The 26324-nt window shown below is 45.6% G+C and overlaps 1 protein-coding gene and 1 long non-coding RNA gene across 3 annotated transcripts in view; one reads left to right on the forward strand and one right to left on the reverse strand.

Annotated features, from left to right (window-relative positions):
- Nucleotides 1–16726, forward strand: part of MFGE8 (milk fat globule EGF and factor V/VIII domain containing) — a 28789-nt gene extending 12063 nt beyond the window's left edge. The window contains exons 3-10 of one of the 2 annotated variants that reach the window (XM_082198632.1): nucleotides 1086–1211; nucleotides 2305–2418; nucleotides 4920–5101; nucleotides 5636–5791; nucleotides 8778–8922; nucleotides 12814–13016; nucleotides 14419–14574; nucleotides 15024–16726. In XM_082198632.1, the coding sequence (XP_082054758.1) occupies nucleotides 1086–1211; nucleotides 2305–2418; nucleotides 4920–5101; nucleotides 5636–5791; nucleotides 8778–8922; nucleotides 12814–13016; nucleotides 14419–14574; nucleotides 15024–15167 (1226 nt within the window). In that variant the 3' untranslated portion in view covers nucleotides 15168–16726. The remainder of the gene's footprint in view (nucleotides 1–1085; nucleotides 1212–2304; nucleotides 2419–4919; nucleotides 5102–5635; nucleotides 5792–8777; nucleotides 8923–12813; nucleotides 13017–14418; nucleotides 14575–15023) is intronic. The other variant, XM_082198633.1, reaches the window with a different exon arrangement.
- Nucleotides 10724–12807, reverse strand: LOC309518567. Its single transcript, XR_014213502.1, has 2 exons — nucleotides 12222–12807; nucleotides 10724–12111 (listed from the first exon to the last, which is right to left on the reverse strand). It is a non-coding gene; the product is annotated as an uncharacterized lncRNA (long non-coding RNA).
- Nucleotides 16727–26324: the final 9598 nt, after the last annotated feature.

The raw sequence follows: 26324 nt of genomic DNA on the forward strand, positions 1-26324 counted from the left end.
CAAATTTATAGGCTACCATTAAGCCGTCAAAACGATGTGCATAATGAAAATGGAATACAACACAAGCTCTAAAAAGAGTAAAACCAACTCAGGATGAATGCTCGATAGTGAAGTTGCTTGGAGGAGCCCAGAGAGGGAAATGCAGGATAGGTAAAAAAGGTAAAAGGACCCCTGCATGGTGAAGTCCAGTCAAAGGCGACTATGGGGTTGTGGCTTTCAGGCTGAGGGAGCTGGTGTTTGTCCGCAGACAGCTTTCCAGGTCATGGTGGCCAGCATGACTAAACCGCAGAATACCTTATTCTTCGCTCTATAAGACACACCTAGTTTTTACAGGAGGGAAACAAGAAACAAGAAAGCAATGCAAAGCCTCTTGAGCGAAGAGGCAGGAGCGCTCCCGCTGCACTCAAGAGCCTTTGCGTGGCTATCCCTGAAGCTAGGAGAGCAAGAGGGATTGCTGCGCTCTTGCTCTTCTGGCTTCAGCAATAGCTGCGCAGCCTGCATTCGCTCCATAAGACACATACATTTCCCCTTTTTAGGAGGGGAAAAGTGCATCTTATAGAGCGAAAAATACGGTAGATAGGGCATTGGATAAGGGACTGATCTGACTCCTGACACAAGTTCTGCAGTGGTCTCAAAATCTCTCCACCTTGGGACCCCAAATGCTTACTGCAACAATGGCGGAGTTAAAATAAGTGCAAGCACACCAGTCCTGCTAATTATGCTATTGTTATTCCATTGCACTTCAGAATATATTTTGCAGTGCTAATGACATGCACATCTCATTTGTTGGGAAAGGATATTCACATCCTGATTGCCATTTGCAAACCATCAGCTGCTCTGACATACATGATTTCTTTAGAACATACGGAGTGTCTTGCTGGATCAAGCTAGTGGCTCATCTACTCCATCACCCTGTTCTAACAGCGGCCAACCAGATTTCTAATGAAATCGCATGTGTGTTGGGGGCGCTGATAACTTTGGCAGGTGGTGGTTTGTCGACCTTCTCTTGCATAGTTAAATCTAGCAGGGGCTGTGAGATGTTCTTGTTTGCATCTAATTTCTCCTTCTGCACCACTTGTTTTCAGGTGCCTGCCACCCAAACCCCTGCCAGAATGGGGGCGAGTGCCAGGTGGTTCCCAACAGGGGTGATGTCTTCACCGAATACCTTTGCAAGTGCCCTTCGGGCTATGAAGGCAAACACTGCGAAAACAGTGAGTGTGAGATGTGTCTTTGGGAAAGTTGCAGCTGCAAACAGAAGAGAAGCTCGCGCTGGCTTGGAGTAAATGGCCCATCAGTCTGGTACCCTGTTTCCAGCAGTTGTAGCTATGTTCCTCTAGGAACGCCCCCAAGTAGGGCAACAACCACCTCTTGCAATTACATCCATGTTTATAGTAGGCCAGATTTTACATTTATATCTCCCTTTCCCTCTTTATTTCTGCATTCCAAAATCTTACTAATTTCAATTACATTCTGGTCAATATAATAATCCCTTATACAACAGCTGCAGTATTAATAACTTCTATTTGTGTTGACCAATAAATGATTTATAGACGTACAAGTGAGGCACTCAAACTATATCCTTGTTCTTCCTGTGTGTGGCAATTCGGTCCCTTCTCTTTCCCCATTTCACCCTCACAACAACCCTGAGAGGCAACGAAGGGTGAGATGTTGTGACTGTGGCTCAAGCTCACCCAGTTAGCTTCCTGGAAGAGTGGGGATTTGAACCCTGGTCCTGCATGTCCTAGCCTGACATTCTAACCAGTGCACTATACTCGCTGTTCATACTCCGTACTCTCCTCTGCGAGTCTGTTGTTGATGGCAGATACAGTTTCAGCCGGTAACTGTTACAGCTGTTCAGCAAAGAAAATCACAATTTATCTGTCTTTTGGCAACTAAAAGTAGCATCGAAGATAGGAAAAGTACAGTGGTACCCCGCCTTATCTTCTGTTTGGCCACAAATGACCTTCAGAGATTTGCAGTCTTAAGACATGGCTGACAAATGCAACAAAGCTTTCTTTTATGGTTTTCTTTTCATTTATAGAGTTTATATCCTGCCCTTCCTCCCCAAGGAGGACAGGGAGGCAAATAGATATACAAGAGAAAAACACATCAAGCCAATTCTAAAACAGACCAAAACATTCTAGCAGCAATTACAATTTGGAACATGCTTCCATCCAGCAATCTTGAGGTTGCCAGGAACAATATTATTAAGCCATCAAATGCATGGGTATTTAGTGAAACGGGGATCCTGATTTGGCTGCATTGGGAGTGAGCAACTCAATTCTTCTTTCCTTTTGGCTGTAGACATGAACGAATGCTCTTCGCAGCCCTGTAAGAATGGAGGAACCTGCTTGGATCTCAGTGGGGACTATGCCTGCAAGTGCATGCCACCCTACCTGGGGAAATCCTGCCAACTCCGTAAGTTCATGATCCGTGATGGGTATGAAGGGTGGTGGTGATGAAATGACCAAGATCTGTTTAGAGCATAGCTGGTGAATCATTGGTCCTGCAAATGTTGTTGGACTAGAACTTGCAACATCCATGACCATTGGCCTTGCTGGTTGGGCTGTTGAGAGTTGGGATCCATCAAGATCAGGGGTGGGGTGGGTGGTCTCACATTTGTGATACAGCCCAATAGTCTGCTTCAGAAAACTAGCGGCTGGAAGACCCTGGGGAAGCTTGCAAACAGGTTGATGAACTGAAGTTTATTTGCTTACACTGATATCTGTTATCTTCCCACCCTGGAGTTTATTCTGCAAGGTAGGTTAGGCTGAGAGACTCCAAATGGCTCAGAGAGCTTCATGGCTGGGAGGGGATTTCAGCCTGGTCCTAGTCTGGTTTTTTTTGTGTGTGTGTTTTTTTAATTAAAAAAAAAAACCCATTACGCCAGCATCTTGTATATGCAAAGAGTTGATGGTTTGATGATCTTGTATATGCAAAACATGCGACCACCCCATAAAATTCTGCCCATGGATGACCCAGTTTCTGCGTTGAGTGTTATCACCTGTATACATGCAGAAATCTTGGAAAATTCTATAAGCCAATAGTGAGCTAAGGTGCCCTCTGCATTGTGAAGCAGTCATGGCTTCCAACCAAGCTCTAATCTCTTACAGTGCAAATAAAAAGAAATATATATATATGCATGCATGTGTGTGTGAGTGAGTGAGTATGTATGTATGTATGTGTACACACAAACAAACAAACAAACAAAGGACCTACCTGTACAATGCTGACACAAAACCATACTCTAACACTATGCAGAAAGAACACTAACCCCAACTCTCCCCCCCCACTCTTTTACCCCAACCACATGATGGCTGTGACAATAGTGCCTCATACCGCATGTAAACAAACTGCGAAGAAGACACTATGAATCGAAAAATGGAGAAACGATATGTAATTTTCCTTGTATTACAAAACAAACAATAAACAAGAATTGTTAAAAGACCCTTGTTCCCTTCACTGAGCTGCAATTTCCAGAGTGGCCTAACAGTCAGTCCTTCTTCCCAAGGAACTCTGGTCAAGAGCCAGGAAAGTCTATTACTGCCCAGTCACACCCTGGAAAGGCTGTAGGGCAGGGGTCAGCAAACTTTTTCAGCCGCGGGCTGGTCCACTGTCCCTCAGACCTTGTGGGGGGGCCAGACTATATTTTGAAAAAATAAATAAAAATGAACGAATTCCTATGCCCCACAAATAACCCAGAGATGCATTTTAAATAAAAGGACACATTTTACTCATGTAAAAACATGCTGATTCCCGGACTGTCCGCAGGCTGGATTTAGAATGCGATTGGGCCGGATCTGGCCCCTGGGCCTTAGTTTGCTCCCCATGCTGTAGGGCTTGCTGTTCAGAAGAACTGGTGGGGCTTCAGAAGAACTGCATTGCCACACCTGTTCAGAAGGACTGGGAACCCTTTGCTCCCTAGGGAAATGCTGCATCCTGACACTCTTGGTGATTCACTACCCTGGGAAGCAACAGACAGACCCAGACCTTAATGAGCTCCTGCTTCTGATTTTGCCAGTTCCTGGGCAACTGGGTTTGAGAGAGGAATTCTTCTGACTGATTTGCTCTTTCCAGATCAGTGCAGGAACGAAAATGCAGCTATCCTTTGCAATGTGCACTTCTCCAAGTTTGGCGATGCCATTTTCCAACCAAACCCATAGAAGCTCAACAACTTTGGTCCGCCTAAAAAAAAGCTCAACATTTCTCCCTGCACCCACAAAAGTGGGGGCTTTCCTCCTCTCAACAACTCTTTCACCTGAACCCCCCAAAAGTGGGTAGATCACTGCCAGTTTTTAACTCTGAGTAGATCGCAGTCTCTTGGGAGTTGGCCACCCATGGTATATAGTTATGGAACCATCCCAAGAACCAAAGTTTGAACCATATGAAAAGTAACACAAGGCAACATCATAAACAAACTTAAAATGCCATGTTTCCCTGGCAGGTTGCAACACGCTTCTTAAAAAGGGAGGGGATGTTCTTGTTTAACAAATGTTAAAATAAAATAACACGGTATGGAATAAATTGAGTGCGTGCAGATCTGAATAAAATTCTATAAAAGCACAGAACAGTCTCTGCTTGAGACTTTGAAGTACCACTTTGCTTCATATAGAATGATAAATACTTCACAGCCAAAAAGTCTGATGCTCTCCTACTCTTGATGTGGCAGTTCTCTCTGTGGTGTTGTTTGCAGGGTGCCAACTCTCTCTCGCTGTGTGTGTGTGTGTGTTGTTTTGCAGAGTTCAAGAGGCAGGTTCCTGCCCCAAGGAGCTTACAGTCGAAAAGCTGACACAGTGGAAGAAGCTGGGGAGGGAAGTGGAGGCAGGTATTAACAGGGAAGCAATATGTAATGGTTTCAGTTTCTTCTTCTCTCCCTCTTTCCCTGCCCTCCTCCCTATGGTCTTGGTGACCCCCTCCAGGATGTGCAAATTTGCTCGGCATGGAGTCAGGAGCCATTTCGAACACACAGCTTGCCGCCTCTTCAGTGCACTACGGGTTCCTTGGCCTGCAGCGCTGGGGGCCAGAGCTCGCCCGCCTCAACAACAAGGGGATTGTGAATGCCTGGACCTCCAGTAACTATGACAGGAGCCCTTGGATTCAGGTAATGGTGGGCTTCGAAACGTGGGAGGCCAAAAACTAAGCAAGGAGCATTCGCTCAAACTGGGAGGGCCAGGTGGAAACAGGCCTTTGATAGACTGAGTTGATTATGTAATAATGGTGAATGTGCTGTTACTGTTGAGGCAGCTTGTTTGAATTATAGAAACATTAATGTGACTTCCTTTTTATGGTGTAATGTATTTTAATGCAAGTTGCTTTGATACCTTCTTAGGTTACAAGTGACCAATAAGTCTAATAAGCATAGCTTGGATTGTGTTGCTTTCATTGTTTTTAAGGCTGATGTTTTAAGGCTCCTTTGGGAGGGAGGGATATAAATGGATATAAATTAAATAAATAGATATGGGTGGGGGCGAAAAGAGAAATGGGTGCTTCAATGTGCTGTGCTTGTTTTTGTGACTCCCAGCCTGCTGTTGGGCAAATAAGCCACACACAAAACATCTGATTAGTGTTGAGTCACACAAACACACACACATACAGAGATGTTTATCCAGTTTCTGCCTGCTTTTCCTCACCCCAGGTCAACCTGATGAGGAAGATGAGGATCTCCGGCCTTGCCACGCAAGGTGCACGCCGCGTAGGCCGCCTGGAATATGTCCGGGCCTACAAAGTAGCCTACAGCCTCGACGGGCGTGAGTTTGTGTACATTAAGGATGAGGAGCAAGATCATGACAAGGTGAGCAAATGGGGCAGGTGCTGCAGCTGTGCCTGAGAGGTGGAGAAACAAAAAAAAAGTGGATGGTATGATGGTAATGGTAAAGGACCCCTGGATGGTTAAGACCAGTCAAAAGTGACTATGGGGTTGCGGCACTCATCTCGCTTTCAGGCCAAGGGAGCCAGATTTTCGGGTCATGTGACCAGCGTGACTAAACTGCTTCCGGTGCAATGGAACACCGTGATGGAAACCAGAATGCATGGAAATACCGTTTAACTTCCCGTTGCAGTGATACCTATTTATCTACTTGCACGGGTGTGCTTTCGAACTGCTAGGTTGGCAGAAGCTGGGACAGAGCAACGGGAGCTCACTCTGTTGCAGGCATTCAAACCGCCGACCTTCCGATCGGCAAGCCCAAGAGGCTCAGTGGTTTAGACCACAGCGCCACCTGTACCCCTGGACGATGCTGAAGTGCTTTATAAAATACATTACCTTGTTTTTCTTAACAGCAGCCTCCCAAGGTAGGCCACTGAAACAGCGTCTTTGTTGTTAGGCTTGGCACCATCCCGCAGTCGCTTTTTGTAGTTGCTTCGGATGCTGATGCCTGCCCCACAACCCACAAAACTGGGATTTTGATTGGCGCAGAGTGGCAGTTGCTTGAATTTCCCACAGAACTCCTGATGTACAAAGGACACATCAGTTTCCTTGCCCATTTCCCCCCCTCCGACCCATCTCCATTTGCCCCCCCCCCCCCGTATGTGGATTCCAGAAGGTTGTCCATGAGGGGATCTGGCCCTCAGCCTAACCCTCCTCCAAACTCTTGCCCTAGAGAATGATTAAATTTAGCATGTGTATTTTACTTACTTTTAGTAAACTAAAAACAGTGGGGTGACTCCCATGCTAGCTGTACTCCGAGTAGACCCATTGAAATGAATGGACCTAGGTTAGTAATGCCCTTTTGATTTCAAAAAAGTGCTCCTACCATGACTAGCACCGGATGTTAGGCAAAATTGAGCACAAAAAATGGCCTGGGTTCATAAGCTGGACTGTAGGAGGGCCTTGTTAGATGGGCAGTGCATTGTACAAATGCCTTGCTTAGAAAAAAATGGGCTTCCTCTCTGCCACCAGCCGTCTTTTCCATTGAAGCGCATCACCTTTTGCTACAAAAAAGGAACAGTTTTGAGGACAGCATGCATTTTTAGTTGCAATCGTAGAAGAATCCACTGTGATTGAAACATATCTGAGCTTGTCAAATGGTGTTGCAAGGAATCTTATGAGCGGCAGGAGTTTTTCCATGAGGACTTAAAAGTTGCCTTTTGCGAACTAAGGTGGAGAACTTAATTTAAGATTTTTTTTGGGGGGGGAAAACTGAGACAAACTGAAATTGGCAGGTGTGCCTTGAGGGCTCTGCTGCCCTGCCCTCCCTGTTTCCTTTAGATTGCTGCAATTCCAGCCTCTCCCAACCATGGAAGAAGAAACATTTTAGCTCTTCTCAGAGAGTACTAATGATGCTTAATTCACTGTGCTCAGCCTGGTGGGTCCTTACTTGTCCCCGTGCAGGTGTTGAGGAGGCTATGCTGAATATTGGGAAGTCCAGAAGTTCTTTGAGCTTTTCTGCAAGCACCGACAAAGCCCCCCTAAGTGCGATAATCAGAAACACATTGCATAGTAGCCATTCCTCAGACCCACCCTTCCCCACCCCACCTTAAACGTTTTCTCTTGTCCCAGTGGAAGCCTGATAAAGGTACATAAGAGTTGATTTAGCTTCTGCATGAAAGGGGGGGGGAGTTGGTGTGTGTGGGGTCCCAGCACACGAACAGCCCCCACCTCACCCCAATTAAATAGCTGGTTTAAGCTGTTCTGATTATACTTACAGCAAGTTTGTTTTGTGAGCTAGCAGAACTGTTTGAGTTGGTATCCCGCAAGGCAACAGAGGTTTAGGACCAGAGTTTTCCTTCTCCTATATATTGGCTCCCTCTGTTATTCCTGCAAGCTCCAAACTCCTCTATAGTAGAAGTAGAAAGAACATAGGGAGCTGCCTTAAACTGAGTCGGACCATTGACACATCTAAAGGTAAAGGTAAAGAACCCCTGGACAGTTAAGTCCAGTCAAAGGCGACTATGGGGTTGCAGCGCTCATCTTGCTTTCAGGCCAAGGGAGCCTGCGTTTGTCCACAGACAGCTTTCCGGGTCATGTGGCCAGCATGACTAAACTGCTTCCAGTGCAATGGAATACCGTGATGGAAACCAGAATGCATGGAAATGCTGTTTATCTTCCTGCTGCAGTGGTACCTATTTATCTACTTGCGCTGACGTGCTTTCAAACTGCTAGGTTGGCAGGAGCTGGGACAGAGCAACGGGAGCTCACCCTGTCGTGGGGATTTGAACTGCTGACCTTACGATTGGCAAGCCCAAGAGGCTCAGTGGTTTAGACCACAGTGTCACCCACATCCCTTGATACATCTAGCTCTGTATTGTCTGCACCAACTGGCAACACCATCTGCGTGTAAGGCCAATGCCACTGAGCTGCAGAGTTTCTGTTGCTATTTCAACTTTCCTCCATTGAGTTCAGGATAGTTTGCATAGATGCAGGTCACTACACGTTTATAATCGCAAGAAACCTGCTAGAAGTGTGAGCTGGATTTGAGCTCGTGATCTCTGTCAAAAAGTGCCAGCATTCTAACCATTCTGCCATGCTGCCTCTTCGAAGTAGCTGCCTAAGAAGATCTCCTCTTTAGAGAGCAGATGTGACTCTAGACCAGGGGTTATCATTCTGGTCCCTACCACCCACTAGTGGGCATTTCAGGATTCTAGGTTGGCGGTAGGGGGTTCTACGTCACAAGCGGAATCCTCCTTCCATCGAGCACTGGTGGGTGGTAAGGAAATTTTACCATCAAGAAAGATGCATTAGTGGGCGGTAGCTATGAAAAGGTTGACTATCCCTGCTCTAGACCATCAACTCTGTTCCTAAGGTCTCATCCTTTCACCGTTGCCCTCTCTCCTGGCAGGTTTACACTGGCAACTCAGACTATGAAGACACGGTGACCAACCTCTTCAATCCTCCGGTAACAGCCCAGTACCTCCGCATCTACCCTGTGATCTGCCGTAGAGCCTGCACTCTGCGCTTCGAGCTGGTCGGCTGCGAAATGAATGGTAAATGCTTCCCATTGGTCTAAGGCCACTGGCACCGTACGTTTAAAGCACTGCGATGCCACTCATGGCTTTCCCCAAAGGATTTTGGGAACCAGAAGTGGTTTAACAGCCAGTCCCTCTTCCCAGGGAATTATGGGAATCGTAGCTCTGTGAGGGGAATAGGGGTCCCCAAATAAATCAGCACCCACAACAAACCACAGCTCCCAAAATTCTTTGAGGAAAGCTGTGACTGTTTCGAGTAGTCACAGAGTACTTTAAATGCATGGTGCGAATGTGGCCTAAATGTCTTTGGTGGTGGTGGACTTTCTTGCATGGATAATCAGAGGGCAGCAGCACCCTGGAGAATTTGACTTCACCGTCCTTGCCTCCATGTTGGAATTCTTTTTCCTTGATCTGGTTTGGGTAAGCCAAAATGTCGCTGTAGGTCTAGCGATGGGGGTATAGGTCAATGTTGGTTTCTCTCAGTTTCTCATTTTTCCAGATCTAAGTTCAGTTCTCCACATTTGCACATCACTTTGTGAACTTTGTTTTTTAAAAAGAAAAGGTCCTCATGAAAATTCATTGGCTTTTCATTGTGAATTTCCCCCAATATGTACATTTTTGCAAAGCCATCTCTTCTAATACAATGCATTTTGGTATGTTATTTTCACTAATATATTTTCATCCTTTAACCTGACATATGTATGTTTTGCCTACGTTACTTGTCTGTGGAGAACTGCATTTCAAAATTTGGAAAAATGCAAACTTTCCAAGGATAGCTGTATATTTGGTTTGCATGTTGCTTTGGAAAAGGCAAACCAGGTATGCTCACATTAAAATGTGAACCGAATTGAATTTCACCCCCGTCCCCATAACAGGTCACCCAAATTGCCCTGGGGGAATTCCTCAGGGTTGAAGCAGTTGCCTTTGCTGACCTCTAATTTCCAAAATCTGTTGGCACTTAACTGTGAAAACTGGGACTCTCAGATTGGCCACTTGGGTACTGTGGATAATTGCCAGCTCTGTCTGCTCTGTAAAGAAACGTTTTTAACATTTCTGTGCAGAGGCAGCCCAGATTTTGCACTTAGAAAAGGCCTGTTTTTGCATGATTTCTTGCTGTTTGCATCATATTTTTAATCTGGCTTTGTTTGGGCCACGGAGAGGGGAACTGAGAATCTTTCTCCAAGCTGCTGGGAAGCTAAGAAAAGACTAGACTTGATACACAGTCCTCACTTCTGAACTTTAAATATGCATCTGCCTGGCTGGGGTTTGATGCATTGTTCTGTCTCCTCTTTATGGGACAAACTCTCTCTGGGATAGCTCAGTTGGTAGAGCATGAGACTCTTAATCTCAGGGTTGTGGGTTTGAGTCCCGTGTTGAGCAAAAATATTCCTGCGTTGCAGGGGGTTGGACCAGATGATCCTTGTGGTCCCTTCCAACCACATGGATCTCCACCATTGGGCTTTGCTCAAAATAGTCATTTCCAGTTTGATCTTGGAAGCGGACACTTGGTGAGGACTGGCCTGGTAGGACTAGGCTTTCTTTGGCTTCCCTAACAGTGATGGAGTCTTGGTTGTTGGGTCCTGTTGTCCAGGCCAGGAGGCCTCCCTATTGCAGTGGTGCTGTCAGGGCGGGACTTATGGGCAAACGCCTCGGGTCCCCACAATAGAATGAGCAGGTGGGCTTCCCAGTCCAGGAGGGTTGGCTTAACTAGGGCTGTCATACGTTCGGGAATTGGACTGTCAAAATGGCGTCTGGGTAGATTTTTACCAAATCTGCAAAATGTCCTGGAAAACCCGGATGTATGAGATTACGCTAGTAGGACTGCAAGAAGTTCTGTAAGGAGGACTATTTAAAATATTGCAAGAAAGACTATGAGGAGAATTATTAGTTAATGATAATTAAGAGTAATAGAGAAATTAAGAAATGCAGAATAAGTGATAGAGAATGGAAAATCATCAGAGGTGTTGATGGAAGTCTAAAATATTGTATAAGATAAGAAGTTATGTTAAATGAATGTTGGAAATGATATGTAAAAAAACACAATAAAATGTATATATATAAGAAAACCCGGATGTATGGCAACTGGAGCGATTTTTAAAGAAAAATTCCTTTAAAAATCCCCCCAAAGCCCCAAAACTCTTTTTTGGGGGGGACATGTTCCCAGAGAAAGGTCATCAACTTCGCCCGCCCTCCAACAACTTTGTTTGGATTTTCACTTTTGGGAATATGGCTTAACGCGTTTCCAGAATAGATGAAGTAACGCATATTAGCATTTTCAAGTGGCAGGCGGAAGCCCAAAGTCTAAAATGGCTCGACTTGCACCACTGCCCACATCCAGATTTTGGGGCTCTTTCTCTTTCTTCCTCCTCCTCTGCATCCATAATTACAATCGTACCTTGGTTACTGAATGCCTTGGTACTCATACATTTCGGCTCCTGAACGATCAAAAACCAGAAGTGTATGTTCTGGTTTTCAAACGAATTTCGGAAGCCGAACATCCAGCATGGCTTCCGATTGGCTGCAGGACAGCCAATCAGAAGCCGTGCCTTGGTTTTCGAATGGTTCCGGAAGTCAAACGGGCTCCCGGAAGGCATTCTGTTTGAAAACCAAGGTACGACTGTACAGTGACACCCTCTGGTGGTGCTCAGAATTATAGGCCAGCTGACTATTTTTCCTACTTCTTACTGTCACAGCTCTGATGTAGTATTGTAAATTTGCTTGGTGCTTTGCTGAGCAGTGTCACGAAACCCAGACTGGCCCCTGCCCTGAGGACCTTACAGCTGAAATGTTGGTGGAGGGTGACAGAACTCAGTATTGCCCACACAGACCGGCAATACCTCTCCTGGGTCTTTCCAAGTTCTTCCTGGAAATGCCAGAGATTGAATGTGGAACCTTTTGCATGCAATACATATGTTCTTAACAATGAGCCACAGCTCTTCCCACCCTCCGCATTAACCCATGACTTATAATATGTACTTAAAAAAATTATCACTTAATCACAAAACGCCAAGTAAATATCTTTGCTCTCAGTATGCATCTCAAATATTTTATCCTAGAATAGCATTTGGGTATGTGTTGTGAGAAGCGTATCACAGAATTCAGAGAAGTGGGAAATCTGAAGGATAATTATTGAGGAATATCCACTGGTGAAATTGGAATGGAATTACACCATTATTGGGTAAAAACCAGGGTGGCTAACCTTTGATGCTCTAGTTAATAATAATAATAATAATTTATTATTTATACCCCGCCCATCTGGCTGGGTTTCCCCAGCCACTCTGGGCGGCTTCCAAAAGAATATTAAAATACTATGATACATCAAAGTATTCCTGGACTGCAGCTCCTATCATTCCCTGATCATTGGGGCAACAGGAGGTGTCATCCAGCAACACTTGAAAGATTACATGTTAGATGCCCAGCTCTTGCACCCTCAAAGTGACTTGTAAATATTTGCGGACATCATTGGGATTCCATCTTTTGGGTTGGCTTCCTCCTGTCCCCCCTGCCTTTGTGTTTCCACCTGTGCTTTGGTTCCTTGTTTTTAAAACAGTTTCCGGGAAGCTGCAAGACTTGCTTTTAGTGAGATCCCTAATGGTGGACAAGTTGGTTTGAAGCATCCATCAGCACTTCACCACTGCTGATGTTCAGAGCACAGGGATGCAGGTTGCAGAATTCTGCCTTAGAACCTTCCCCAGAATCTTCGCAACACATGGGAGTTTCTGTGGCAGGCATGTTTATACGTGGGGATCTAGGCCGATGGCATGGAAAGTTTTGAAAGCTGCTGCTTTGGGGAAGATGTGTGTGCGTGTTTCTGTCTGTCTGATGGTGCTTAATTTTGTTTTCTTTTGAGCATCTGTTGCTTCCGGTCTCTTCCCTTTCACTGTGTCTGTGTAAACTGTTGTGTTACAGTGTATTTCAACATGGCAGGTTGCTCGGAGCCGCTGGGCATGAAATCCCACTTCATCAGCGACCAGCAGATCACAGCCTCCAGCGTTTACAAGACATGGGGCATCGACGCATTCACTTGGCACCCGCACTATGCCCGCCTAGACAGGACGGGCAAGAGCAACGCTTGGGCTGCCCTCCGCAACAAACAGGACGAGTGGCTTCAGGTAAGGCCTTGCTGCTCCTATGCAGGAAGGAGGGGTGGAAGGGCAGTGCAAGGGTGAAGACTGGGCACTTGAATGTGTGGCATAAGAGGAGCCTGCCAGTGGCCCATCTAGCTCATCACTCTGCCCTCACAGTGGCCGACCGGATTCCTCAAACAAACCTGGAAGCTGGGAATGAGCACAACAGCATCCTGCTCACCTGTGATTCCCAGCACCTTATATTCAGTGCCTGGAAGATTACTATCATGGCTAGTAGCCATTGATAGACTTGTCCCCCTGAATTTGTCCAATCCTCTTTTAAAGTCATCCATTTGGATGGCGATCATTGCCTCCTGCAGCAGTGAGTTGCACAGTTTAACTATGCCACATGAAGAAGTACTGGCTGAAGAATTGCGTGCGTGCGCGCGCGCGCGCACACACACACACACACAGCACTTTATTGCATTCCATAGACCCAACATACACAGTACAGCGATGGTATATACAGTCATACCTCATGTTACGTTTGCTTCATGTTATTTTTTTTCAGGTTGCGTCCCATGGTGACCCGGAAGTACCAGAAAGGGTTACTTCCGGGTTTTGCCGCGCGCACATGTGCAGAAGCGCTAAATTTCGCTTCACGCATGTGCACAAGTGCCAAATTGTGCCGCGCACATAGCACATAGTTGCTAGATTCGTTTGAATCTCATGAGTTAAGCATTCAAATCGGGCTTTGTCCAGATTGGGCTCGTTCCTGGTAAATTCCCTTTTTTATCCTTCTGAAAAAGAATAAAGACACAACAGTCTTCTTTAAAAGTAATGATAAGAAGTTTACTCACATTCAGTTCACAGTAGGTTCCCTGAAGGCAGGCTTTACCTTGTAGTTACAGAAGAGAGTTTTTGAGTTCATCCCATATGGGAAAAAGCCCATGTGCTGCTGGCTAAGAGCCAGCAGACAGCAAAAGCATCAGTATCAGAAGAGAGCAGCAAAATAGGAAGATGGCTTCGTGACTGGCCCTTTTACAAGGTCTCACAGGGTCATGCCCATCTATCTAGTCACACACAGGGGGAGGATGCTCCAGATCAGGTGGGACAGGAAGTCCTCCTGGCTGGAGTAACACCTCCCTGTGTGTCCACTCTGGGCAAACAGGAAGTGTTTTATTTGACTGCTACAGTGATGTCACATCCCACACGTGGCACAAAAGGAAGTCCGGATGAGCCCTCAGTTGTATGCAAACTTGCCCCCAGGTTTGGATGCTTTTCCTGCACATCTTCTGAGTCTTAAGAGGAGTTTTCAACCTTGGATGGGTTAACCACTTGTGCATTGGGGTTAAAAGGTTTCCAGGGAAGGTGGCCTCACCTGAGTCTGGGCCCCTCTTTTCTTCATCATCTTCACAAATTAAACATTGTCCTTGTTTCCCTGCAGATTGATCTTGGGGCTGAGAAGAAGGTGACAGGGATCATTACGCAAGGAGCTCGTGACTTTGGGCACATTCAATATGTTGCAGCCTACAAAGTGGCCTATAGTGATGATGGGAAGTCCTGGACTCTTTACAAGGATAGCAGGACAAACGCCACCAAGGTAGGCTTGGGGAATTTTGCATCCTCTGTGCTTTAGAAACTACTCCCATCCTCACTGAGGAATAGGAGAGAAATTCAATTCAGTTTGCATTTAAGGCCAGATCTTATCAATTCTGCGCTCTCCAGGACAAGATGAGAACCAAAAACAGCCACCCTTCAAAATCTGCACTTATCCGAAATTTGCAACGCAGTTCCCCGACATTTTTCAGGGCTTAAAAATGAATGCTTTAGTGAAAAGAAACATAGAATGCAGCATTATATCAGGAGAAATTGCTTGCAACAAAGGGTACATTAGCCAAGGGTGTGTGTGTATTAAAAGAGAAGTTCACACTAAAATGCTGAAGAATCAAGAAAGGGTAACCCTTGCTTACAGCCCTGTGAGGTCAGCCGGCCTGCTTCCTTCCCGCTCTTGTGTTTTCTAACCGTTCTTCTTTCTCTTCACTGGCACAGATATTCCAAGGCAACTACGACAACAACTCGCACAAGAAGAATGTGTTTGACGTTCCCTTCTACACCCGCTTTGTGCGCATCCTCCCCGAATCCTGGCACAACCGCATCACCTTGCGAGTGGAGCTTCTGGGCTGTGATGAGTAGCCCCCTCACCCCTGACCATGGAGGCCGTGAAGCAGAGAGCCAGACTGACTTCCCCACCCACTTTGTCTCCTGCCCCCTGCATCCCCGGACCTGTGGCGCTTTCTGTTCCCAAATCCACTACTCCTAGTTCCAATTGATAAAAAATCCTATGCCCTGTGTTAAGCACTGGGAACACCATTTTTTGTAGAGCCAGCAGCTATCATGGTCCGGGGGCCTTGTTACCTCCTTGACCCTCTGCTTGTCTTCTATCTCCCCCTCACCTTTTGCTTTTGAAGAACGATTGACAAGCTGGCTCCTTCAGGGATTGGCTTACTTTGTTTGCATCACCACGGCCCCTTCTTGCGGGTCCCTTGCACTGCACTTTAAGAGCCACTGTTGATTGTCTGGGCTCTTGCTTTTGTAAGCCCTACCCCATGCATGCTTGATTCCCTCCTGGCGACATCGGCGTGCACACAAACCGGTTCAAACAGTCCTTGCCCTCTCTCCAGGGAGCCCTGGAAACTGTGCTTCAAGGTGTGGGGCGACTGTAACGGAAAATGCTTAGCAGCTTCCCAGAGCCACATTTCCCAGAATTCTTTGGAGGAACCAATGGCTGGTCTAAGATGCAAGTTTAATAGCCTAGGTACGATGTAGATCACAGGCAGTGTTGTATATATACTCCCTTGCATCATCATCATTTTTCAAAACATGATCAGAACTTCAGACCAAAAAAACCAGGGTTTCAAAGTTCTAAGTTTTTGCAAGATAAGTTGAAGTTTAGCGTAATTTATTCTGCTTTCACAAGTCACAGAGATGCCCATAATGCCCCTAATTCCTGGAAACAGAGGCCTCCGCCCCTCTCGGCTCCTCACATGTAACCACGCGGTTGCTCACACTTTCCCAAGTTCGTTTTCAAAGCCATGAGGGACTAGCAGCTTGCTTTTCCTCCAGCAATGGAAGTCACTGCATGAAATCCACATAGCCCTGTTCCCAGTTTACCTGTTCCCTTGATAAATTTTTCTCAGGATGTTAAAAGATTGGAGACTGGGTGAACTCACAGATTTGTAAAGTATTACTCAAACTTTGCTGGGACTGTTTTGGCAGTAGTCTAACCTTTCCCCAACCATCCAGTTTTTGCATACTGAAAAAGACACGGCACTGTTGTTGTTGCTGTTGTTTGTTAAACCCACTAGGCCCCTCTCCTTGCGACTAACGCAACAGCTTCCCCTAATTGCTTCTCTCTTTTGGAGACCACGTTTGGCAGAGGCCCTGTGAAGAAGCGGGGCTCTGAGAAGCTGTGTCAAGGAAGGAAGGACAGCATTTTAAAACAAAAACAAATGTGGAATGTCCCTTTTGGAAGGGGTCTGTGTGGTGGCGGTTGGGGGAACACATGGCTTTCGGTAAGACAAACCTAATAAGAGGGCCTTCAAGTAGGGCCACCGTCTGGGATCTGGAAGCAATTAACCCAGAGCACAGGTTTTTTTTTAAGCCATAGGAAATTCTGAGGGTATCCGCTATGGCTTCTCAGCAAGACACAGTCCCTAAGTAAAGACTCTCAGTATTAAAACAAACTTTAAGAACACTTGCTTTTTGATGTCTCTTTCAACGCATGGAATCCCAGGCAGAACCAATGGATGGGGGAGAGGGAGGCAGAGTTGGGGGTGAGAGATAATACTGTTAAGTTCCTGGCCTACTGTACAGATGAAAGAGATGGACAATGAAAGTTGTCTTCAGGTGGCCAATGGTATTAAGTCAGCAGTGGAGAGCCTTGGCCCTGGGAGCCCAAATGGGCCCCTCCAAGCCTTTCTGTCTGGTCCATGAGACACCCCCACATCAAGCCTCTCACTAGCCCTGTTCTCCCTCCTTAGTATATTTGCCTGGCTGGAAAATGTCCTTGCACTTGGGTGATGCTTCTTCCCTAGTGGGAGGAGGGAGAGGGGTGTATGCATGTGTGTAGAAAGTAACCCAGGTGCTCTAATACGCAACCTAAGGGCCACACACAGCCCTCAAGGCCAATGGACAAGGAGGTCTTCCAACTTCATGCTTCTGGTGCTATATTAGTGCAAGCATAACAACATCCAGTGCTTGGAAAGAGTGACAGCCAATCAGAAAGGAGCCCAAATCTGAAGATGCCCTGCTGTAAGATAAGGCAGATCCCAATGAGCTGAACTGTCTCTTCACATGAAGCAGATGCACTGGGTAGCCATTCCTTCGCCGTGGTTAAGGGTTTGGGAATGAGGCCACCGATTAGTATGCATTCTTTGCCCGGCTGACTTTGCTCAAGCACAAATCCCCATTGCTTATCATGACTGGTTGAGGAATATATTGACATTGTAAACCAGGGTTCTGAAGCTAGTTGCAGAACCAAGGTCAATAGGTACCCTGGTGAAGACTTGTCCTAATATAAATGTTAACCCTGGTTAAGGCTGGTGTCAGGGAGGCAGGACTAGGGTGTGCATAATCCTATGGCTTGTCTCTGATGTCTTAAACATGGTTAAGAGGCAGATTGCATTACATCTGTGCCGGCCTATAAGAGGGAGTCCCATCCATTATGTTGCACCATGGCAGGCCAGCTATAGATCTTCTCGGTCAGTCATTTCCCTGTGTGCTGTTGCCTGCTCACTCTGCAGTGCTCTGTGCTTGGAGCAAACCTGTTCCGAGCACATCTGGCTGAGGCTAGCCATGTGCCCTGCCTGCAGAGGATGGTCTTCTCTTGGAAGGTCAATCAAAGGACAGTCTTCAATTGGAAAGACTGCCTCTATTTGAGGGACTGCCCATTTTGAGTTTTAAAGACATCAGGGAGACCATCAGGTGCCTTGAAGTTGCCTACGAGCAGCACCCAGACAGCAGATGAAGAAGACTCCCAGCAGCCAGCTCACGTGGTCACCCCCCCACACAACATGGGGGCATATATTGCCTTCAAGTTACATTTTTTCTAAATTTGCACTGATATATATATATAAACCCACATTTTATGCAAAACTCTGGTCTATTGTGCTCTTGTTACTTGACAATGCACAAGTAACCGCCCGAGTCTGGCCTGTGCAATACAGGTGGTGGTGTGTACTCAAAAAGTGCCCCACATCAGCACAAAACAATGACATCTCTGGCCCACACAGGCCCAGTCTGGGTTTGGCTCTGGCAATTCCACTGTCTCCACAGAGGAGGAAACTGATAACCTATTGAGTGGGGTGGGAGAGCTCAATGCATCTGGCAAGGCTGTTTATATTATCCCTCCTACTTTCCTCTCCTTTTGGCAATTCCATCCCCCCCCCCCGTGTGTGTGTGTGTGTGTGTGTGTGTGTGTGAGAGAGAGAGAGAGAGAGAGAGAGAGAGAGAGAATCACATTTGCACCATACATCTAAAGCATTATGATACCACTTCAGTCCCCTCTTCCTGGGAGCTAGAATTTTCTTTTAAAGGGTGCTGAGGTTTGTTAGGAGACCACCTGTTTCCTTCAGAGAGCTACAGTCCCCAGAGTTCCCTTTGGGGGGGGAAACAGGATTTATGCTTAAATCGCTGGGAATTGCAGCTCTGTGAATGGCATAGAGGTACCAATGATCAGTTGTTCCTTTGCACGTAGGGTTTCAAGTGAAAATGGGTCATCTGGAGCCATTGTGGTGTCAGGTGATGGACCGGTGAGCAGCCCTGCCCGCTGTCAAGCTTGAGTCATGGAAGGTGGGGGAGGTAAAGATCTGGCTTGCTGGATAAATGCAGGCCCCACCCCTACCCTACTGGCTGCACTTGCTTCCTGATCCACAAATGCTTCCTGGGTGCATCATGCCAGCCTTCCAATGTCATACTTTGAGGTCTTAGATTACAGCTGCAACTTGTTCCAGCTGCAGGTTGCATGGTGGATGGGATGGTGACGTCTGGTGCTGCTGGGAACCAGACTCTTAAGTCAAAGCGTGAGCTCAAGAGAGACATTCCTTTGGGGAGGGTTGGCTAAGCAAGCTCCAAAAAAGAAAAGCTGGTGATGTGTTAGAGATGCCCAGAAGGCTTTGATTATTTATGTGCAAAGGAGAAAAGGCATGAGCTGGCGGTGGAGAGGACTACATCATCATCATAAGAAGAAGATGATGAGGGATTAATGCAGGATCCTGTCCCAAACAGTAGCCAGCCAAACACCTCTTGGGAAGCCCATAATAAGCAGAGCACTGAGGCAATAAATATTTCCTTGTCTGTATCAACTGGTATTCAGCAAATTTTCACTCTCATCATCAGTTTTCTGCCTCTGATACTGGAGGCAATGCATAACCACCATCAATGGTGGCTGGTGCCTATTGGGACTGGGAGGGTGTAAAGGAGGGAGGCCAACAGTAGGTGGCGCCAGAGACAATGGCAGGGGAAGAAAACTCATTCTGCTTTACTGCTGAGTTCCACAATGGCAAAACCGAGACTAAGGAGGAAGAAGCAAAATAAAAAAATTCCTTCCAGTAGCACCTTAAAGACCAACTAAGTTAGTTCTTGGTATGAGCTTTCGTGTGCATGCACACCTCTTCAGATACACAAGGAAGAAGCAGATAGCCAAAGCCACCTCCCAGGACTGGTGGCCTCGGTGGACCTTTTTACCTTCATGGACCAGTCTCCGCTGTTTATCATGACCAGTAGCCATGGATAGACTATTCACCCATGCATTTGCCTAATCTCCCTTTATTTGTGATTTATTTTCTCACATTTATATCCCACCTTTCTTCCATGGTGGCATACGATTCCCAGGTGCAGACCACACTTAGGTCGATTTAGTTTCAGCAACATGGTGGTCTCATGTGCCTTCACACCACACCCTGGTCATTAAAGCCATTTATTTTATGCCTTTGGCCATTGTTGCATCTTGTGGCCTTTCCTTTTGGGTTTTCTGAAGCCCTATTTTCCTTTGGATGGTCATGCTATTTTAAACCAACTACATGACATGTTGACACCATACATTTAAAGTAGTACTGTACCACTTTAAACAGTCGTATGACTTCTCCCAAAGGATTCTGGGATCTATAGTTTGTTAAGGACACTGAGAGGTGCTAGGAGACCCCTATTCCCCCAAGAGAGCTAAAATTTCCGGAGGTCCCCATTAAGAGCAATGAATTGCTAAACCACTTCCACAACACAGCTGATCCTAGAAGCCTTGCTGTCAAGACTCACATATGATGATGGATGTGGGGCAAGGGGGCATGGTTTGGGGAAAACGTGAGACAAATTGGGACCCTGATTGAAGTCCACCATACCTGCTACAAGAAATCATGATGACGATGGTGTTCAACCTAGGAAGCTAATGGAGATCTGGCATGTTTACTGCCATGAAATTCCACCTATTCTCAACCTGTATGTTTGCATAGATACACCAGGCTTCCCCAACCCAGCCCTAAAGAGTAGGATAGGATTGGTGCGTGGAAATTGCAAAAAAGCAGGTTTCGGCTAAATATGAGAATAATTATCTTATGATCACCATGGTACCAGCTATGGAGTCCATTACCCTAGAAGGTGATAGACTCCACTGGTGGAGGCAGTAATGTTGTCACAACAACAATGGTCTTGTTCGGATACATGATTATCATCTTCCAAAGCAACTACTCTATTCCCAACTTGAGAATGGAAAGCGTAATGCCTGTGGACAGCAAAAGAGGTTTAAAAACGCTCTCAAGGCAAATATATAAAAAATGTATAAACACTGAAAACTGGAAAACACTGGCCTGTGAGTGCTCCAATTGGAGAATAGCCTCTACCAAAGACTTCATGGACTTTCAAAAAGCACGAACTCAAAATGAAAGGGAGAAATGAGCCAAGAGGAAGGCACGCTTGGCAAATCCTTACTGGGATCAACTCCCACCCGGAAACCTATGTTCCCACTGTGGAAGGATGTGCGGATCCAGAATTGGCCTCCACAGTCACTTGCAAACACACTGTTAAGACATGGAAGACAATCTTACTTGGCCACGGGTGATTGCTGAAGAAGAAAGAAGTTTCCGAATACCAGTTGCTGGAAGCCACAGGAGAGAAGAATGCTCTTGTGCCTGGGTTCTGCTTGAGCATTTACCCACTAGCATCTAGTTGGGCACTGTGAGAAGTGGATGCTGGACTTGATAGGCCATTGGTCTGATGCAACAGGTTCTTATGTTCTTAGTGGAGGCATTTAATCAGAGGCAGTAGGGATGCTGTGGCTGCCAGACTCCTGCATTGGACAATTGACCCCCATGGTCCTTCCCAACCCCACAATAGCTAAGAGCTCCAATGTACAATGCAAAGCTCAGCCTGTGATTTCTCGCACAATGCAGCTGATGATGAATGGTGGGAACGGATGACAACTTATTGTAGGAATCTTCTGGTTTTTCCCCCAACCGTAAGAACAAACAACTCTCTTGGCATATCAGGCTGTGGAGTGCCAGGTTATTGCAGAGTGAATGGCTTCCCTGCTTGGGAAGGTCTGTGGCAGAGCACATACTTTCCAGGGGGCCCCAGGTTCAATCCCCACCACCTCCAGGTAAGGCTGGGAAAAGATTCCTAGCTGAAATCTTGGACAGCTTCCTAAGTTCCTAAATACAGAGTGTTCTCTATTGAGGAAGCAGCAAAGAGCTTTCAACAGTATGCAACAGAATAGTGGAAGTGGGCAGAGGACACAATGTGATCCTGCAGACGAGAACAAAGGTGTTATAAGGTACCTCCTGGTTTGTTTGTTTGTTAAGTGACATCATGCTTATTTCTTGGGAGATTATACAGTGGTATCTTGGTACTCAAACGGCTTGGCTCCTGAGCAAATTGGCTCCCGAATGCCACAAACCCAGAAGTGAGTCTTTCGGTTTGCAAACATTTTTCAGAAGCTGAATGTCCGACACTGCTTCCGCGGCTTCCGCTTGAGTGCAGGACGCTCCTGCAGCCAATCGGAAGCCACACCTTGGTTTTCGAACAGGTTTGTTTTAAATTTTTTAAATAATAAATTTTATTAGTATTTTCCACACAACAACAACAACACGAAAAATATCAAAAAATAGCAAAACACAAAAACCAGCATACAAAAACCCAAATCCATATCTTGCAAGTTAATAATATAAACACTAAAAAGAAAAACAAACATTGACTTCCACCAATCCCACAGCACCTCCTTTACCTCTCATTGTATCATCCTGTTCTCCTTATCATCTCTATCCTAGCATCTAGATATAAATTCTCTTTCTTATCCTTTCACTTCACAAGGTTATGCCAGACTCAGCCAGATTTCTGTCCTCGAACCTTGACTTTTGAGGTATTCATTTAGGCACTCCCTTTTTCACTTCACTTTTTGGTTTTTGTCTTATTATATCTGTCAGTTTGGCTAATTTTAAATATTCTGAAAGCTTACATTTCAGGAGTCAAACGGATTCCCGGGACAAATTAAGTTTGAGTACCAAGGTACCACTGTACTCAGTTTAGATGCTGTGTGAATGGTTTTATTCGCACCTCTTGCACACAACCATGAAATCTCACCTTTGTGTTTGGTAGCATGACTACGGAGACTGTGGTCGCAGCGAACTCTGCCCTTGGAGACTCCTGGCTATGCTGCTATGGCTGCTTCTCCACCTTCTCCTTGTGCTTACTGCCTGCCCACTTCTTGCCCATGCAGACAAGTGACCAGAACAAAGAGCTACAGAAGAATCCATCACTTGCCTTGGGCACTCCTGGGTAGCTGTGCAGACTCGGCCCAGAGCAAGCGGCAAGCAATGTGGGAGCAGGAAGCACCTGGTTAGGCTAAGAACAGGTGTAGGGAACTGTTGGACCTCCAGATGCTGCTACTAATGGCCAGCAACAACCCGAAAACCAAAGGTTCCCCACACTTGACATAGAAAGTTACATTATACTGAGCCAGACAACTGGTCCATCTAGTTCAGTATTGTCTTCTTTTTTTAAATTTTTTTTTATTGGTTTTCCACAATTTATATAAACACAAACAATACACAATACAAACAGACAAACACATAAACAAACATGTATAATTTCAAATCCTTATTTCTTAAACCTCACTTCACCAACTTCCCCATACCTCCCCTTTCTGCATCCCAATTTCCAAATTAGTTTCAGCAAATCCTCCCCCTTAAGTTTATCTAATTTTCCCTTGTTCTTTTCTTTTACTTAACCTTTTACAGCTGTAATCCCCTTTTTTCTAAACCCTCAACATTTTAGCATTCATTAATTTTGCAATATTTCTTAAGATAAATTTTGAATTTCTTCCAATCTTCTTCCGCCATCTCTTTCCCCTGGTCTCGGATTCTGCCAGTCATTTCGGCCAGTCCCATATAGTCTATCACCTTCATCTGCTATTCTTCCAGAGTGGGTAGATCCTGTGTCTTCCAATACTTTGCGATGAGAATTCTTGCTGCTGTAGTAGCATACATAAAAAAGTCCTATCTTTCTTTAACACCAATTGGCCGACAATGCCCAAGAGAAAGGCTTCTGGTTTCTTAGGGAAAGTACATTTAAGTACCTTTTTCATTTCATTATATATAATTTCCCAGAAGGCCTTAATCTTCGGGCACGTCCACCAAAGGTGGTAAAAAGTACCTTCAGTTTCTTTACATTCATCTAGTTCAGTATTGTCGATGCTTATGGGCAGCATCTCTCCCAACTCTCCCTCTGGTCTACCTGGAGATGCCAGGGTTAAACCTGGGACCTTCTGCCCCTTTGCATTTGTTCATCTAGCCCATCATCATAATCGACTCTTACTAGTGGTGGCTCCCCAGGGTCCCACATAGAAGTCTTTCCCACCACCTGTTGCCTGAGATCCTTTTAATGGGAGATGTTGGAGATCAAAACTAGGACCTTCTATGTGCAGAACATGTGCAGAACCTAAGAGCCTTCTGGATGAGGTCAGCAGCCCATCTACTCCAGCATCCTGCTTTCACAGTGGCCACCCAGATGCCTGTGGGAAACCCGCAAGCAGACCTGAGTGCTAGAGGACACACCCCTCCTGCGATTTCCGCCAACGGCATTCAGATGCACTATTGCCTCTTCCAACCATGGAGGGAGAGCATCTCCATCAAGTGCTCTGCCAGGGTGTCCTCCCTTACCCTACATTGTCTCCCAGTACGTTTCTGAGCACAATTCAAAGTGTTGGTGCTGACCTTTAAAGCCCTAAACGGCCTTGGTCCAGTATACCTGAAGGAGCATCTCCACCCCCGTCATCCAGCCCTGGCGCTGAGGGCCTTCTGGCAGTTCCCTCGCTGCGAGAAGCCAAGTTACAGGGAACCAGACAGAGGGCCTTCTCGGTAGTGGCACCCACCGCCCTGTGGAACACCCTCCCACCAGATGTCAAAGAGAACAACAACTACCAGACTTTTAGAAGACATCTGAAGGCAGCCCTGTTTAGGGAAGCTTTTAATGTTTGATGCATTACTGTATTTTAATATTTTGTTGGAAGCCGCCCAGAGTGGCTGGGGAAGCCCAGCCAGATGGGCAGGGTATAATCAAATTATTATTATTATTATTATTATTATTATTATTATTATTATTATTATTACCCTTCAAATGGTGGTTCCGATCCACAAGAAGGGCAAGATTGAAATTCTGTGAGAAAGAACATCCCTCTTGGCTGCCGAAAGAGCTATTTAGACGCCTGTTCACTTTGCAGGGAAACTGTCCACAGGATGATGCCTCTATAGGCAGATTGTATCACCCAGGGTGGGAGAATCTGAGCCTATTTCCAGGGCAGCTGAACAAATGCCCCCTGTTCTCAGGGTTTGTGAGCCATTTCAAAGAGAGAAAAGGGGCTCGTTTGAAGAATATTGGGAGTTGGTTCTTCTCTCCCTCTCCTTCTCTCTCTCTCTCTCTCTCTGTTTTTTGTGACCAAGCGGCTCATAAGCTTTTGTGCCTTAGCCATGCCCCACAGATGCTCTCATTTGGCAACCGCTCCCAGCTCATCTGGGCCTGAGCTGCTTCTCTCTCCCCTATGCATGGGAAAGTGTGAGCCCCCAAAGGAAGGGCTCAAACTGCAGCTGTTTAACATTCAAAGGTTTTTAGGTGCCAGTCCCAGAGGGAGGATGGATCAGCTCTTAATTGCCTCCCAGCTTCTAGTAAATTCCTCAGCCCCTGGCCGCTATCCGAGACAGGCACGGATATAATAAAAGTCTGTGCCAAGACAGGGCAACAGCCTTGCCAAATCGGCTAAAACCTTGCCCTGTGATCCCACTCCACAATTCTAAATAGGACTGTCAGCTCATTAATTTTATTTTTTATTTTAAAAAGAAAGCTGAATAGCTATCTGGCTTTTGACTGATCAGTGTATGAATTAAAAATTTCATACACTTACTTAATGCAACTCTTGGAGAAAGTTGCTTTTCTCCTGAGGATCCTGAACGATCCATTGAAGTGTGAGATTATTGCAAGTTATAAAACTAAATTATGTTACTGTTAGGACTGGATGAACCAGTCCATTTTCTCTCAAGTTCACATTTTTCCAGTGTTGAGTTCCGTTTGCCACATTTCCACATTGCATTTTAAATATTAATATTAACATTACAAAATCTATTTATACAAAATATATCCAGTATCCATAAATGTTGCAATTTTTTAAAGGTCTTAATGAAAAGTGATTTTAGTGCAAACTTTTTCTCACATGTCTACAAACGATTTTCCCTGATATACACATTTTTGCAAGCAATTTCTTTTTGCAATTGCTGGCATTTTTGCAATGAAATTTGCCTTCATTATGCATTTTTATATGCTATTTTCATGAATGCATGCATAATTTCCCCTAATATGCATCCTTTCATACACATTATTTGGTTGGAGAACTGCATAACAAAATTTGGAGACATGCCCATTTAAAATAATGGCTATGTGTTTCAATTTGCATATTGCTTCACATGAAATTCTGGACCAAAGCACATTCTTCAACCACCTATGCCTGTCTGCTCAGGAGTAAGTCCCTTTGCTTCCAGTAGAGTTTACTGCCAGGTAAGCATGCACAGAACCACAGCCTTAATCAGTTATGTGACCAGACGACGCCACTTGATAGAGTAGTGTTTTAGAATCTGAGCAGTGAAGTTACAAATTCAAACCTTAGCCATCGATTTACCACGTAATCTTAAGCTTCATCTGCAGCATGGAATAGATCAACCTTTGCCAAACTGGTGTTCTCTACGGTAGATTATAGCCTACTTTACAGGGGTGTAATCAGGAGTACAGATATTTTGCCCTTGTGAAGCATTTTTAGCA

The sequence above is a fragment of the Podarcis vaucheri genome (assembly GCF_965113315.1).
Source record: "Podarcis vaucheri genome assembly, chromosome: 14".
Taxonomy (NCBI): Eukaryota; Metazoa; Chordata; class Lepidosauria; order Squamata; family Lacertidae; genus Podarcis; species Podarcis vaucheri.